The 17934-nt window shown below is 37.4% G+C and overlaps 1 protein-coding gene and 1 long non-coding RNA gene across 2 annotated transcripts in view; both read left to right on the top strand.

The window, feature by feature from the left end:
• Positions 1-10650, top strand: part of LOC135078739 (uncharacterized) — a 177522-nt gene extending 166872 nt beyond the window's left edge. Inside the window, exons 7-11 of the mRNA XM_063973300.1 lie at positions 985-1153; positions 2841-2967; positions 3887-4051; positions 4858-4940; positions 6119-10650. Coding sequence (XP_063829370.1) covers positions 985-1153; positions 2841-2967; positions 3887-4051; positions 4858-4940; positions 6119-6833 — 1259 coding nt within the window. The 3' untranslated portion in view covers positions 6834-10650. The remainder of the gene's footprint in view (positions 1-984; positions 1154-2840; positions 2968-3886; positions 4052-4857; positions 4941-6118) is intronic.
• Positions 10651-13652: 3002 nt separating this feature from the next.
• On the top strand, positions 13653-15335 carry LOC135086697 (uncharacterized). Its single transcript, XR_010260571.1, has 3 exons — positions 13653-13990; positions 14449-14618; positions 14934-15335. It is a non-coding gene; the product is annotated as an uncharacterized LOC135086697 (long non-coding RNA).
• Positions 15336-17934: the final 2599 nt, after the last annotated feature.

The raw sequence follows: 17934 nt of genomic DNA, 5'->3' as shown, positions 1-17934 counted from the left end.
CGAGCAATATGGTCTCAACATTTTACATGAAAATGTTGTTAGTGATAAGTATTTATGTCTTGAATGGGTGAATAATATCTCCCTTTAAACGTTAATCCACAGACTCGTCGACTTTCCATCCCATAATATATTTCACATAATAAAAATGATTTCGATAAATGAATCTCCATTAACGACGAATTTTCCATTCTCGAATATAATTGCCTCACGATTTTGTGTAGAACGAAAACAAAATACAAACAAATTGAGAGCCTAATTAAAATCCCCACTTTACGAGTAAACAGTCAATTATTTTATCAGACTGGCTATCAAGTTCCACGCGTTGTTAAATTGATACTGCAGTTTAATTGATCAAAAGTACTACAAATGTATAATTCCCATCGAACGTTGTGTTATTTTTAAATACTCTGTAGCACTGATTGACTACTTGTCTTGGCCGTCGCCTGACTGATCATAGCGACGGCCAAGACACCCTTAGCCGTCGCTATGATCAGTCCGGTGAGTCTGCCGGGCTGGCAGCGGGTCCCCGCCGCCTACCTGCCGTCCTAACGCTGCTGCCCTGGGCGACCTGGGAGCAGCTTCCTTCCTATCAACTCTTATTATGTCTAAGTATATATTGTTAGGCAGGGCTAGGGCTCTAGGGACTTAGTGTCTTAGGGAATAGGGACTCTAGGCTCACTAGGGAGTTAGTTCCCTTCCTGACCGCATATCCCGGGCACGGGAGCGGTGCCTTACAAACACTGTCTCCCGCCCGTACAATAACATTTCTTAATTTTCTTATAATATAACGTCTATACAAGCAAACCTCTATTACCTACTTACTCTTTATCGTTTCTTTATAATAATTCACAAACAGTCTTTATGCTTTGTATTGACAAAATTAAATGCCTCTTCTCCAACGACCAGTCCTGCGCTGCCTACATTCAGGCAATTTCTTATTAATTATAGTATCTACTAAATATCAATTTTAATGTCCAATTCCAGCGCTATCCAGCCGCATGATCGAAAGGGTGCTGTCAGGCTGCGTCACCCGAGGCAACCAGAATCGCCTCACACCAGACGGGGAGCCTCGGATGTCCTACACAGAGTTCGTGTGGTTCCTGCTCGCTGAAGAAGACAAGACTCACCCCACAGCCATCGAGTATTGGTTCAGGTATAAGAATCCTTCTAGTAGGTACCTACATTGTTTCATCATCATCATCATGCTTCACATCTGTCTCCTTTTCAAATTTGACTATTCAACCTAGCTTTAGAAACTTTAAAGGCCAATGTATAACCCACTTAATATTAAGCTGCAAGTGTCAAATAAGGCTGTATGTTTCTTTAATAAAGATAAATAAATAAATAAATCATCATAATTTCAGCCATAGGACGTCCACTGCTGAACATAGGCCTCCCCGAATGATTTCCATGTTGATCTATTAAGTATAAGTACACTGTTTATTTTGACGTTAATTGAAAGGCCCACAAGGTGTACCGACGACATCTTTAAGGTAGCAGGAAGGCGCTGGCCATTACCAACCGGTCAACATGGAAATCATTGGTGCCTATGTTCAGCAGTGGACGTGCTATGGCTGGAATGATGATGATGATGAAGATGATGAATAGAAAGGCTGCGCTACCTAGAGCAAGTAGAACTGCAAGGGTGCTGAGAAGCCTCATGTTCGAAGGGGAGATACCTATGTGAACATCATGCAATTTTTTAAACTGCTGAGACAGCTGGTTTTCAAGAAGTTTCTAAAGCTGTTGACTTTTCCGTGAATGTTTTCAGTTTTGTCAGTTAACAATTTAAAAACTGTGACTCATCTACGATTAACTTGAAACTTTTAAGTAACACGCTAAATGTATCAAGATTAAAAGCTCAAAGTTTGTAACTACAAACTTACGGACGAAAGTCACTCTACCAAAGTTCGGTGCCATCGTTGCGTGCCGCGAACCCTGAAAGGCGAGCTAAACTAGAGGGGTGATTCTTTGTTCTGTAGTATCTCAATATTTGAAGCAACTCGTACTGCTTCAATTGAGATATTATTATGCGAAATTCGAATGATAAATAATTGAATCATGGATGTCTTATGAATCGAATCTAATTCCAATCCACTCTTAATACACGAGGGATTAACGGGGCTCTTAGTATTTTTATTTTTTCAAATTACTAATATTATTCAAAATAAAATACTCTTTTATAAAAGTGAAAGCTTCAATCTAGTTATAATAAGGCTAGTCTGAAACACGGATCTTCATGAAGTTTTAAAAAGCACAGCGTTCAAGAATCGACCCCAAAGCTTGCTTACGCTATCATAAACAAGTTGTTTCAGTAATAAATTGCGAGTGCAAATGTTTATCGACGCTGTCGCTGCAGTTTGCACACAGCTTGTTTATGGTACGCTACCTAAGCATGCAGTACCTACTCAGTTAGGTTCGTGTAGGTACACGTTAGAGTAAGTGCCTCAAACGAGTTCTTTGCTCTAACGACGCGCTGTATTTGATTTAAATTGATTAGGTGCTACACAACTTATAATGGTATAATACCTTATTGCATTGAAATAAGTACTTTAATTTAATCTTTTACACCGAAAGATAATCCAACTTATTTACTAAAAGTGGTGTTGAAATACCTATATCAAAAATCATAAACAATAAGGCTTATAAAAAGCGCTTAATTACACGTCCCTCAAAATATTATTTTCGTCAGCTCTGCAAAGTCACCCAACAGACAACAGCAAAAAATGGTTGGGAAAATCTATCCGAGTCATCATTTAGGAAATACGGGCAGTGTGACTTGCAATTTCTGGTGGCTCTTAGCAAAATATTTATCTTTCATAACTTGTTTTATTCTTCAGATGTATGGACGTGGATGGAGATGGATTCATCTCGATGTACGAGCTGGAGTATTTCTACGAGGAGCAGATGCAGCGGATGGAGGCTATTGGCATCGAGACCTTGCCCTTCAACGACTGTTTGTGCCAGGTAACTAGCTCAAGTGACATAAATCATTTCATTTTAATTCATGATACTCCATTCCTAGGCTTTTCCATTTTATGATTATCTGGTAGTAAAAGGAACGTCCAGCTCCTCTGAGGCTGAGAAACTAGTCCCAGACCTAGTGACTTGAAGATGAACTAATTTTCAATGAGGAAAAAGTACGTGGAGCTCTCTTCTTTGGAAGAACAAGGCATACCTACCTACCCACTTAAATAACTCCGTCAGTCGCCTTAAGTAAGGGAAACTATGAGGATTTAAGGGAAAACCCTTTTTTCACGTTGGGAAATGCTTTGCGCATAGGTATCCCTGATGGGGACGACCAGTAAGTTTTGTGGGACTCCCGCCACAAGAGCGGTGTCTCTAAAACCCGACGGAGTCCACCATAACCCAATAAAACTTTTTTTTATCGTGGAAAAAATGCATTGAATTGCATACCTACCCTGCGGGGACAGGGTAGGTTATGTGGGACTCCCCTCATCAGAATGATGAGGCATACCCACTAAAATAACCCCGGTGCTCCGTCGATGGCCTTAGTGGGAAGAACTATGAAACCTTTTTTTTTCGGGGAAGAAATGCATTTAATTGCATACCTACCCTGCGGGGACAGGGTAGGTTATGTGGGGCTCACCAGGTTAGAAGGACAAGGCATACCCACTAAAAAGACCCCGGTGCTCCGTCATTCGCCTTAAGTGGGAAGGAACTGTGAGATTCCGGACAAAGCCTTCACTACCACAGTCCCAGAACTATGAAACCTTTACGGGCAAAAAATGCGTTGAATCGCATACCTACCCTGCGGGGACAGGGTAGGTTATGCGGGGCTCACCACGTCAGAAGGACGAGGCATAAGAACTATGAAACCTGACCTAACCATGCTATGACCATACTCTTTAATTGCCTTCTGCAGATGCTAGACATGGTGCACCCAGCTATTGACGGCAAGATCACGCTGTCGGACCTGAAGCGCTGCAAGCTGACGCCGATCTTCTTCGACACTTTCTTTAACTTAGAGAAGTACCTCGACCACGAGCAGCGAGACCCGTTCGCGACGCAACGCGACTCGGATTGCGAGGTAAGTGCAAAATTATAAGCATTGAATAATTGTTGTTGTGGAGGAAATCTGAATTATAGATTTCCTATCCTATCCATCAGGATTCAGCAGTATCAGCAGCATACTGTACTCAGAAATATATCCGACGAATATACAGGGTGTTGATTTCAATCCTCGCCATATTCAGGGAGTTGATTTAATCAGTAAAAAAATTGAGTTCGAAAACAATTTAAAACGAACTTTAACTTTACGTAGTCAAAGAAAAATACCTTTTACACTACCTACTTTAAGTGGCTTCCTTCAGGTTATCCAACATGATAAGCGAGTGATCCGCGTAGCCCGATGAGTGCCGCAGTGTAAACTATTGCAGTATTGCGAGCCACAGTACAGATGATTTCGCACGGCAAATATTCGCTAAAAATTCCACTTTCGTTTGTAATTTTTTTTTTGGTGGATAATGAGTTTATGTAAGTCATAATAGATCACCTAAATAAATATGGCGAGGATTGAAATCAACACTCTGTATTAAACCAGCCTTGAAAATTATGAAATTAGAATTTGTTATTTCTTCGACGAACTGGAATTCACAATGGCACTGCTGATAAATCACATCCTTTACGTGTTGGGCTAAGTCTTTGTTAAGGAATTTCGATCCCGAAGAAATCACTTTAAGCTGGTTACCAGCTTAGTCATTATCAAATACCTAGTTACTTCTGGGAAAAGTTACAATAGCACAAATTAGAGTTCTAACAACGAACAATATCATCGAAGGACATTATCAACCCAGGCTAATTAGGTAATGTTAAAATACTTCTTGTGTTTTCCAGATGTCAGAATGGGATAGATTCGCAGCTGAAGAATACGAGTTGCTAGTTGCGGAAGAAGGTGGCAGCGACGCACAGGACCAAATGTAAGATCCAAACTCACTAACTAACCGTTGAAATCCATCAATATTTAACTTCAACTATTTATTTATAGCACTCGATAACTCTATTATTTCTCGCAAACAGGGAATTGTATAGGATAATGAAAGAATCGGAAAGAAAAAAGTGTATGAAACGATTCTATGAAATGTGCAGAAGCAACGGCCTCAACGGACTGAGATTGTACAAATAAATATATCATTTCACTTTGGTAACTATCGAACGAATATATTGAGACCCATGCGCACTAGGTGACTGCGGTAGACTACATCAGCATTTTGGAGCATTTTGGAGGATTTTGAATGCACTTTTGTTCATGTCCTTAGAGGAACTATCATAGGATTCGCACATAACTTCGATTGTATCTACGCATTGATTTACAATATTACCTACACCGTGTACGATATGTTCTGAATGCAATCACGAGTTAAAATAACAAATCAACATGATCTATAAAATCCTATTCCTATCTTCATCTATTTTTATACAATCATCAGTCATTTATTTCTATTAATTTATTTTTATCATCTAGTTATTCGAATATTTCATTAATTTTCGTTCTATGTATTTATTTATATTTCTGTATATGTGTATGTCTATGTATATTATGTATTCGTCTATTAATTTCTTTATGTTCATTAGAATTTATATTAATTTCTTTCATCAGGGAGGAAGACAGAACAGGCTATGCTAGGGTAAGAATGTGTTCGTGAATTGCAGTGTCTGTATTGTGAATTTTGCATTGAAAACTGTCCTTGGACTCCAACATGCTTGACAAATTGAGCTTTAATGATTCTTCAGTTGGACGTCGACATGCATTCGCTAATCATGGATATTTCCGCTTTTAAGTGTGAACATTCTCAATTTTGTTGTTCTTTTTCGCGTCCGATATTTAAATCATAAACTCTCGCACCTTGGAGTTCCACGCTGTCGATTTCGCTTGAAGGTCATCGTCTGCCTTACTGATGAAAATATGTATCCATGTAAATATCGCCCCGCCCCGTCACATCGATTCAGTGCTTTTGTTTGTCAATAATAAGAACGGCGCATTCAGGCATGCCGCAACACTAACATGATATGACCTTTCACTTGCATTCAGTACATATTTTATTATTTCAGTAAGGAATTATGGGCGTTCCACTAATAGGTTTTTCGTGAATTTCAGCTCATACGATGAGACAGACGAGGACTGTCTATCGCCGAACCTAGATGAGATAACCAACACTGAAGTGGTCGAGGACTCGAGCGTGGAAGAGTCGACACTTAGCGAGGGGCTGCCGGGGCCCGCGGGGCGCCTGCGGGAGCCCCCGGGGCCCAACAACGCTGCCAACAACGCAGCCGGCTACGTCAACCTCAGCTCCATATACTCCATCGGCAGCAACGACAGATGGAACCAAAATCAACCAGCTCCCAAAAACGGCCTCCCCGATAAGAAGCTACCGGAAAAGCCAGTGCCGCCAGAAAAACCAGTCAGCCTCATGATGGTCAACGGCAAAATGGATAACAGGTACTCCGGTTTCGGGAACAACAGTTTCTTATACTCCCATCTTCTAGCGGGCGGGGCTCGAGCGAAGGACCCGCCTTCGTATACAGCAGCCACGAGCGGGGCTTTGTTCGACAAGGACAAGAAGGCGACGTCGCCCGTGAAGACCAAATCCCCGGTCACGAGTCCTGTGAATGGGGTCAATAAGATATCTGATAACTACGAGAAGGCGGTGGCTGAGCGGCTGTCTCCTCAGAGGGAGGTGGCCAGGCTGAACCGGAGCAGTGTCTTCAGCAAAGTTAATACGGGCGTGGTCGCCAACAAGGTGAAGAAGACCAAACCTCGCGACGATGAGTACGACGACTACGCAAGAGACAGTGACGAGTGCTCCATATAGGGACGTGCCAGACCCTAGTTCAGTGTACACCAAAGATCGGAAACGTGCAATTCGTTGTGCCGGCAGGCGAATCTACCCTTAGACTAGAATTTTGAACGTTACCGTTGTGTTTGACAGAGGAATATTTTTTCAGCGTATCCTAGTGGTTGATACGTGCCTTGTGACAGTGTAGACGCGAATAGTGATGGTAGGACAGTGCGAACCGAACTTCTCATAGAATAGTAACAGCATTTCGTTAGTGTATAATTTAAACGTATAATCCAGAGGTTTGTGTTTGTTTTGATTGTTTACGTCTCAAAGTATCTAAGCATATCAAATGTTTAATTTTGTTTGCGTGAATTGTATCTGTATACACTGATTAGTTTTCTCCTTCACTTAAGTAGTTGTTAAGTCGTTTTAACCGTCGTTAGGTACTCCGTCATTAAAACAAAAGATCACTCATATCATGTCGCTCCATCCAAGTCAAATTGTTTAAAACTATATTTAGGTATGCTTGGTACTGGATCTTATAAAGTTTATGCAATCAAAAATCTTCAACTTTCAATTAAAAATAAAATAAGAAAACTTTAATTCAATACTTCTTACTTAGAACTTTAACATCGTACTAATTTCTACCTATTTGTCTATGCTACACATGAACCCGGTTTTTTCTCTAATCATCAAAACTTATCGAGCTTCGGACGAATATCACTTTTGTATCATCTTGCATCGACAATATTAAGTTGAACATTCTCGAGACTTTGAATGTGGTTCTATTCTGGAACTCCCTGTAAAAGTCTCTCATTCAACCAGTTGCCTGTTGACTCCTATCAGTAAGTAAATTTCATCTATCACTCAATTGCAGCTCATCACAGAACTATTCAGTATTATCTCAGAGTCAAAATAATAAAAAAATCGTCCATAACGCTTTATTAAACTTTATTTAAGAAAAGAAATCAGTATGATAAACACGCACAGACTAATAAATTAGCATAGTGACTAGACATGTAATAAATATTTTTGATAAGGTACAGTTGACGTCGTATTTCGTCTATGTACGTTGTATCTTACTGGTAACGAGAAAAGGAGAAAGAGCGGTGTCAAATTAAAGATTTAAAACAATTACTAGTGGCCGTGATTGTCGACCTAATACTTATGACGAGACTATTTTGTAGTCTCTATAATTTTACCTTTTCTGAAAGCATATCGAATAGCACCTCCAAAGAGTCTGGGTTATTTGATGGTATGGCGTCATTATTAAAGTAGTTAGAAGATAAGGGTTCCTTGTCAGGACTACGGAACCATAAAAAGGTCATAGTGTCTGCCTATGTATTTTTACTATGCAGCAAAACGCCAAATTGGTCGGTGTTATTACAATTAAATAAGTATCTAGATCACAGGATTTATCTTTTCGATGAGTAATTTTACACTCGCAAGTCTGACGGATCATAAAAAAAAGTCCGTTTCTAAAAGTTTCCATTCTTACGAAGTTTAGAAATTTTCTAAGTTTCTTCCATTCTAGTTTCTTTAGACTACTGTATAGGTACCTGTTGGGTAAAAAATACAGTATAGGGACCAAAGGTCAACTTTTTCGCAACAAAAAACCTCAAAATTGTGCCCTTGTGAAAAACGAAACTTGAGTAAGGACTCTTTGGAGTGTTATGTGGTATTGTGCCCAAGTGGCAGTTAGCACCTAATAGCTGTTAAAATAATGGCAATTTAGCGAAGGCAGCTGTATCATAATGCTTCTTAGGTAATGCTAGGTAGATCTTAGATTAACTCTAGTCTGCGGGTGCTGGCGTCGAACTAAGACGGTCTACTACATCGGCGTGGTAACATACAAAATATAGCAATGTCCTTCATAAAACATTACCTACCACAACCAAAGAGAGGGTGGTTCAAACGTCGTCTTATTATAATTTACAAAAGTTCTCCATTGTTTCAAAATTGTTAAGGTAATTTAGAGTTACCTAAGAACATTGTCGGTTATAGTTTTAAAAACTCAAAATGTATGATTTTACCCATACATTTAAAACTAACAACCCCGTGCCTAATTTACTTAAGCCTAATTTCACCCCACTTCTAATAAGTAATTATTATAATATTTATCCATTATTTCAAATGTATTTCTATACCTTCTTACTTACTAATATTACGACTAGTCATTTCAAAATTCTTTATTTACAATCCTCAACTGAACTAACTTTACCAATTTATTAACCAAATCAATTGTTCACATTTTAATAAATTTTATTAATACGTTGTGTACTGTTAATTAGTATAATTTTTATTAAAATTTATGGTATGTTTTAAATACCTACCAGTTTGAGCTTAGCTGTTTATGTAGGTAAGGGTAATGTAATTTAGTTAATTAATTGAGCAATTAGGTCTGTTTATAATTAAGTTACCGTATAATTATTGCGATAGAATTTCAATATGTTGTTTGGGCTGAGTGTATATTTTGCGTAGTATTGAAACAAGTCTCATAAAAAATAAACTCGGCGGTCTAAAATGGTGGAAAGGTAAAAATGCCTATAGCATTAAGTAAAGGTAAAAAATTAATATATTTTATTTGCATTTATACAGCTTTTTAGCGAAAAGTCAATACCAATTGAATAAAAATGCTATACCTATTTCCAAAGGCACTGTGTCAATAAGTACCCATGTATTGTTAAATATTGTCCGTTAGTGCTGCTTATTTATGACATTGTGACTTGTTTTAATACATACACAACATTTTCTATGTAATTTTATTAATACGTTGGCTATTTGAAAATACTGCTTCCATTCTGAAACCCCAAGCCATTTTTTTAAAATAGTGCCATTATTGTTATACTTACTGAAACTTTCATGAACATTTTGTAAGTAGTTAGTGCAGTCAGATTATTACAGATTAATTAATACAATCACCGTAAATGCATAGATATGTTAAGGGTTTATATACACTATATGTTTATATGCATATAGTGGCTTGCGACATTTTCTTTCATGAAATAACGCTGAAAAGTCGGGCATCATGCACTACAATCCGCAAACAAAACCATCGCATTTCCTTGACAATATCTTATAACAATAAACTTTTCCCCAGTGTAGGCGTTTATTTATTGAATTTTATTGTGTACGCCAGAAACTAAAGAAAAAGAACTTCGTAATGAACTAAGTAGTTATGTTACTTAGATATGTTATTACTACGGATTTCGTAGCGCGTGGTGCTAGAAGAAGTTTTCCGCGCGTTGTAAGTATAGGTATTTTCACGGATTACAGCAATTTGAAATGTTATTTTCATGAAAGTTTTGATCTGATTGTGCCTAGCTATAAAATTAAATACTCGTACTGTCTTTTTATGTTTGTTAATGAAATTCTAAGGGAGACGACGTTTTTCTAATTATGTATGAATTTAATCTTTTCCAGCTTATTTAATTAGATAACACATTAGTCGAATATATTATCTAATTATTAGTTATACTACTTATACATATATTTTAGAAAAATGCGATTATTAATTATATTTTAATAACGCGAAACATAATATTACGATGTAAAAGAAATTTTTAACATTTAAATGTTTTGATTTTCCCTAAATTCATAAAATATATTTATTTTAAAATAAGACTTATTATTTACGTATTTATGTATAATAACACGAAGTAGACGACCAGTTGTAGACTGTCATTACTAGAAAATACATAATTTTGAATAATAAGAACACGAGATTACTTACCAATCATTGTTAATGTAAGGATTTTTTTACAAAATAGTGGTGACATAGTGATGGTGTGTTAACATGGTGACAGACCTATTGTTAAGTATCCTAATAAAGTACATCATTGTATTTAAATGAATTCGTTTCATTTCTTCTTAGGGGGCTGCTGGGCTGAGGTTATTTAAATCAAAAATACATTTAAGTAAGGTATCAGAAAATAAGTCATAGGTCTTCGTTCATTGAAGTCAGAAAGTCTTTTAGTTTCAATCTGTATTCATTAGAATTAAGCTGAACGACTCTTGGTGACAAAACTCCCCAAGAGCACGGCCAAGAGTCTACTAAGTAGCTACTACTAACTGGGGACACATGAGTAAAGAAAAGGAACAGAGACAAAGCTACATACGAATGCGCTGTGATAGGTAAGTACATCACTACAAGTGCAACGCGTGTGTGTGCGTGACCACTGGCCGCTTGTCACGTATGAGCCGAAACCGCTTCAAACTAGATCAGCCAGTGGTCAATCTCAGGGCGTGCAGGCGTGACGCGACGCTCGAACGTCGTGCGTGTTTTGTTTTGAAGGTAAAAGATACTTCGTACCAGAAGTTTCAGGGGGGGGGCTAAGGGGGGGCTAGCCATTGAAGTGTGGGGTTGCAGATTTAGGGGGATTTTCAAGTTGGGAAGTGTAGGAGACTTCATACCAGAAGTTTCAGGAGGGGGGGCTAGGGGGGGGGGGGGGGGCAGGTGGTTTGAAGGTGGGGTTACAAAACTAGGGGGTTTTGCAAGTTGGAGGTGCAGGAGACTTCGTACTAGAAGTATCAGGGGGGGGGGGGCAAAGGGGGCGATGAGAGATTTTGGATGGTGCTGGTTAGAGTAGTCGCTGGAACGGTAGGGGAAGTGGATTGATATCATCCTACGGGAGGTCGGAAGACTTTGTACCAGAAGTTTCAGCAAGGGAAGGGGGGCAGGGAGCAGTCTAGGTTACCTTTTATTTATCTAGGTATGCCCTGTCATAGAATTTGCGCTATTTTTTTATTGCGCTGATTCTGCTCCATAGTGATGTCTGGAGCCTTTAATGGATGATATTGTTGTTTACACATACAATGTCACTATTTTGTTGCAATTTCTTACAAAACTATGCGCGCAAAAAGCAAATCTAGTACCTATGTAAAATCATCAAACTTCTAATAGGCCAGTAGAATTAAACACAAAAATGAATTAAATCGGAAATAATTCCTACTAAAGATTTTAGTGCTTCAATGGCTTCATTAGTTGCCCATATTAAAGACTCTCCTAGGTTTTCGACTTCGACGGAGTTGTGCTTACTTAAGCGGTGGGGGCCCCCGAAAGGGGCGCTTTTTCGGTTTTCCGGTTATACCGCGTAAAGGACTTACCCTATCGAAAAGTGGTCTTCCTGACAGTTGAAGGGCATTTAATCCTGCATTAAATAAGACCAAATTCATATTTTATGTTTTGAACAAACCGTTCTCGTGCAAATGTTCGGCAAAGTAGAAAATATGTGTATAATTAATGACCCTCTCTACGTCCAATGGCTCGTTACCCGCAGGCTTCCAAGTCTTAAAAAGAAGCGCCTCAACCAGTGTAACCCTATTAAGGCTTACGAGCTTGATGCGCCTATCCTTGTTCGTCCCAGCCGTTCCTTAACTGCGGTTGCTGCACCCTTTTCCTGGCACTCACCTGAACGACTCTAGTGTTACCTACTGTGGCTGCCCCTCTTCCTTGTATCCTCCTGCACGACTACGTTGCCTAGCCGTATGCCTGGTCTAAGGTTCGACGCCAAAAATCAACTACAACAAGTTCATATTAAAACGCTGAAGAGTTTTTTGTTTGTTTGTTTGAACGCGCTATACTCAAGAATTACTAGTTTGATTGAAATAATTATCTTTGTGTTGAATAGCTCATAAATTGAGGAAGGCTATAGGATATTTATACATTACAATCACTCTACGACTAATAGAGGCGAATCAGTAGAGTCATTCGGGTCAAGAGCACGCACTTTTTTTTTGATGGCCTCCCAGACCTATAAAGAATCATATAATTGGCATGTTATGATATTAAATCTGTAGAATATTTAATAAATTTTCACTATTTAAGAAAAAAATCCATCTAGATTAATTAGTTTTAGCCCTACATAGGCTTAACTGAAAACTTTTCCAATGCGTACTCTTGACCCGATGTGTGGGTAAAATTACGCAAGTCTTAGGGTAAAGTTACGCACGCGGGGTAAACGTACGCATTCAGATTTCTAAGAGAATACAATTAAGATTGGCAATAATCAATATTTATTTAATCTTGTAAATAACATTTTAAGAACTTTAACATTAAAAAAAATAAGAACTCTTTGTATTATACAGGCTGGAATTTTGTAATGCCACCTGGAGGGAAAGTACTCTTAATATTGTAGATAGAAAATTTTACTCAAATAAAACATTCCTTAATTTTTGAAAACAAAGAGAACTCCATTCAAAGATTTTTGAAAATACGAAAATTCACTATCATACCATACAATTTTTTGTAAATAATTAAAATAATTTAAGATTTCATGGTTTTCCTTTCATTTAATTTAAGCAAGTTTGTTAGAGAGATTTCATCCATAAACTTAACCCTAACGATCGATGCAATAAAAATACAGGGTGTAATTTTTAACAAATTTTAGTTGGTTCGATTCCTCTACATTTCTAAGAGTACTTTCCCTCCAGGTGGCATTACAAAATTCCACCCTGTATCTATTATAATGTGAATCTTATCTTAAATTATTTATATTGGCAATAGTCACACTTTGAGATCAAAATAATTGGCCTTCATTATTTGGTCATCTGAGATGAGATGAGGGTCCGCTGAGGGGCCTTCCTTATGTAATTTCTCGGCATTTTGGTGTAGGTATTCTGAAAGATTGAACAATTTTTGATATTTTTATTTCATTTGGGGTATAAGTGCGCAACGGGGGTAAATGTACGCGTGCGTACTATTAATCTCGTACTCTTACCCCAATCGGCAAATATACCAAATAATCAGTCACAACACACACGTTAAATACTTTTTACGAATATGATAAACTTAGATCAAAACTACACTAAATGAACAATAGAAATATAGTATACTTACTGGCACAGAGCTATCCATTTACAGTCTGTCTATAAAGTCGTGACATGAATGTTTGAGGAACTAACATTATTCATGTGTCTGGCAACACCAAAGTTCACCAAACATATGTACATCAGCTGTCATCGAGAACAAGTTGTGGAACGATTTTCATTTTGTGGTTTTTATTGTTTGACTAATCTCCAGTAAATTATTACTCAGCTACGAAGAAAAGTATAAACAATGAGTAAAGTAAATTGGAGTGCCACGCGGAAAGTGATTTTTAAAGTTTTCCAGCAATGTTCCGCGGAGTACCAAGCTGGTCAAATTTTGTGGGATTTGGATGATGTTTAAGGGCGAACAGCATCTTTGACGGGTACGTAATCGTGTTACTGCTTGTTTATAATCTACCTAAAGTAACAAATTTACTGCATTTTGCGATTTGGTGACCAAAACAGGCATTGTTTACATAGGACATTTTTAGGTTAAATTTTCATTGTAAGTAGGATATATTGTAGTACGACCATTTCATTTGATACATCAATTCAGTCAAGTTTTCTACGAGTTTTGAATTTGAATTAATTGCTTCATATCTATATTACCCGTTCGCTTTGGCCATTGATAACTGTATGACATCACTTTCACATCAAGTTGTCTGTCTACAAAAACAATAATTTGTTGCAATATTTTTTTATGATTATGATTTAGCTCTAGATTATAATGTGAGTGCATGTGAAATGATATCTTGTTGGTAAATATTTAACAATAAATAATATTAGTTAGGTTTTGTAGTTATTCTTTCCATCCCTTTAAAATTTGAACTTTTTTTTTCAGGAAAATCAGAGAGTACGGTTAGGCGCATAGTTAATGAAGGTTTTCAGAATAATGGAAAATTTAGAATTCCTGGGAAACACAGGCAAGGCCAACCAAAGAAAGAAATGGATAATTTTAATATTTGTGCTCTGCGCCAAAAAATATAATTTTTTTACACGGTACAAAAAGAGGTAGGTAAATAAATTTTTTCATCTTTTGCATGTTTTTTGTTTGATGTGAGCTATATTCATTCTTCATATATGGTAACCTATATAATATTAATATAGCCTATGTTAAGCAGTTTTTTTTAGATTGTAATGATGAAATATTTTTTCAAATCGGTCCAGTAGTTTCAAAGCCAATTACACCCTCCCCCTCCCTCTTATACCCCCTTAAACCCCCATCCAAACAAACCAACAATGAAATCTTTCTTCTTAATAATATTAGTATGGATGTATAATTTTATAAAATTTTCACTAACAAGAATCTATTTATTTTTCCACCAGGTCACAAAATGTTCGCAATCTCTAAACATCAAACAAAAGACATTTTCAAAGGAAAGCGTTACATCATAGTCCATGCTGGAAGCGAAAAGGGGTTTGTTTCAAACTGCCTCCTCATATTCACTGACAGAAATAATTTGGAAGACTACCATTCAGAAATGAATGCGCATAACTTTACGAAGTGGATTAAAGAAAAACTAATACCAAATCTTCATGAGCCTTCCATTATAGTTATGGACCTGTACCAAGACAATTGGTTATTTGCTTAGGCGATAATAGCAACAGTGAAGATGATGTGAGTGATGTCAGCGTTACTTATGAAGGTGGCAACGAAACTTTTCTTAACATCGAATATTTGGAATCCGATGATGAAAGTGATTAATAAATGTCCTTATTAAATATGTATGATGCGTTTTTTATTATGCTGATGCAATAAAAATGCTTGGTAAAACCTTTCATAAGCATAGGTACCTATTGTATTAAAACAGAAAAAAAAATCGTCGTCTAAATTGGTTAAGGGCTGATTTTTCAATCGTCGGATAACTTTTAACTGAAGAATAAGATTGGCACATTGACAGTTTTAGTATGGAAAATATGTCAAAATGACAAGTTTATTTATCAGTCAAAAGATATCTAAGGATAGAAAAATCTACTCTTAACTAAATTGCCCTAGTATCAAACTCATTTGGTCAAATTGTATAGGGTTGCTACATGAAGAAAAAAAGCGCCCTCATTTTATGTCACGACTTTATAGACAAACTGTAACTACAGCACACTTTTCCGTGGCATAAAAATTAAACGAAATAAGCGTGCTACAAGTATTCGGCGACGTGTCGCGACTAGTACTTAGATCAGTGTTGCCAGTCGGGTCTAGTCAGAAATTACCAGAAATATAAAAAAAGTAACCTTTTTGAATCAAAAGTAACCTTCATACGGGGGGGGGGGGGGGGGTGCGGAGCGATGATTGTGTAAGGTTGTTCATGGATGGAAAATGAATACAATTGATCATCTAAATTTGAAAAGTGACCAATCGTATAAAAACGTTTCATGGATTTGCGTTTTATTATCGAAAAACATTCGCTAAAACTCATTTTTTTTAACAAATAATAAATCAAATTCAAGTTTAAATGCACTTTATGACATAATTTTTAAATTGTCACTATTAATATTTTTTACTGAATAACCTGTAAAGTTAATTCTGTTACGGTCAAAGTGATAAATGTGAAAATTATGAATAATCGCCGGTTATTATGAATAATTACCGCATAATTTGGTAAATGTGATTAATATGAGGTTATTTATGTTTGTATAAAACTAAATAGGCGGGTTAGGGGTGGCCCAAGGGCCACCCCAGCCGCACCTTAACCTATTTTTCATTTTTAATCAAAACATTATGTTATAGGCATCATGGAAAAGTAATATTATGCAAGAAACATTCCAAACGCATTATGCCAAATTATATTAATATATGATATCAAAACGTTCAAAACTTTGGCTATACACGAGCACATACACAAGATGTTGTTCTCTTTTATGAAATTTGTTAGTACTAAGGTTGAATTATTAAATAATCACTGTTAAATGTGTTTAATTTATCACTTTTACCGCGACTGTCGGTAATTATTCATAATAACCGGTTATTATTAATATTTTTAAATTTATCACATTAACCGTAACAATTCTACAATTTCTGAAAAATCACCTAAAAGTAACCTTTTCATTAGTGTAACCTAAAAGTAACCACAGCAGTTCAAAAGTAACCTAAAAGGTTACAAAAGTAACCTTCTGGCAACACTGACTTAGATTGCGTCGGCGCGGCGCGTGGCTCCTAAACGGCGACAGTAGCGCCACTCTATTTTACAAACACAGACCTCGGCACCCCCACCCCTGTCGGAGATCGGACCACCGCGTACTTTTACCCACCGCGTGCTGTTACCCCGAATGACTCTAAAGAAAAATGTTGCAAGCACGGAAAATAGTATTTAAACTATTTTCACGCGTACGAAGTTGATTTTGTGGCGTCGAACCTTGGACCAGGCATATGGCTAACCAATGCAATCGTACAGGAGGGTACAAGGAAGAGGGGCAGCCACATTAGGTAACACAGAGTCGTTCAGGAGAGTGCCAGGAAGAGGTGCAGCAACCGCAGTTAAGGAACGGCTGGGACGAACAAGGATAAGCGAATCCAACTCGTCAGCCTTGACAGGGATACTCTGGTTAAGGCGACCCTTTACAAGGCTTGGGAGCCTACGAGTGACGAGCTACTGGACGTGGAGAGGGTCATTATTATACACATATTTTCTACTTTGCCGAACATTTGCACGAGAATGGTTTGTCCAAAACATATGAATTTGGTCATATTTAATGCAGGATTAAATGCCCTTCAACCGTCAGGAAGACCACTTTTCGATAGGGTAAGTCCTTTACGTGGTATAACCGGAAAACCTAAAAAGCGCTCCTTTCGGGGGCCCCCACCACTTAAGCACAGCTCCGTCGAAGTCGAAAACCTAGGAGAGTCTTAATGGGCAACCAATACAAAATACAAAAATATACAAACACAAAATTGTTTATTCAGAATCAGGTTTGAAAAAACAGGGTTTCGATTGGGGTTTTCTTTTAAGTATAAGTAGATACTTGTGTTAGAAAACCCCAATCGAAACCAATGAAGCCATTAAAGCAATAAAATCTTTTGTAGGAATTATTTCCGATTTAAAATCTAATTCTACTGGCCTAATGCTCGTAACTCAGTTCAGACTGAGTTTAGGTTTAGAGCATGAAGCTACAGATAAAAATGGAGGTCACACTCCGAATACCTACTTGAAGCACAAACTAAGTATCACTATCTCGCTCTCTGTGGGCAGACTCGCTCTTTCTAAATAAACAAAAAATATAAAATTGCTCAAATTCAATGAAACCAATGTAAAATCTTTATTTCTTGACATAGGTATCATTAAAAATGATAAGTGTAATTACTGGTAAAACGTTTTAGGAAGAAATTACTGTA

The sequence above is a fragment of the Ostrinia nubilalis genome, chromosome 2 (genome assembly GCF_963855985.1).
Source record: "Ostrinia nubilalis chromosome 2, ilOstNubi1.1, whole genome shotgun sequence".
Lineage (NCBI taxonomy): Eukaryota > Metazoa > Arthropoda > Insecta > Lepidoptera > Crambidae > Ostrinia > Ostrinia nubilalis.
The sequence above is the reverse complement of the archived record's forward strand: the minus strand, read 5'-3'. Positions and strand labels throughout refer to the sequence as shown.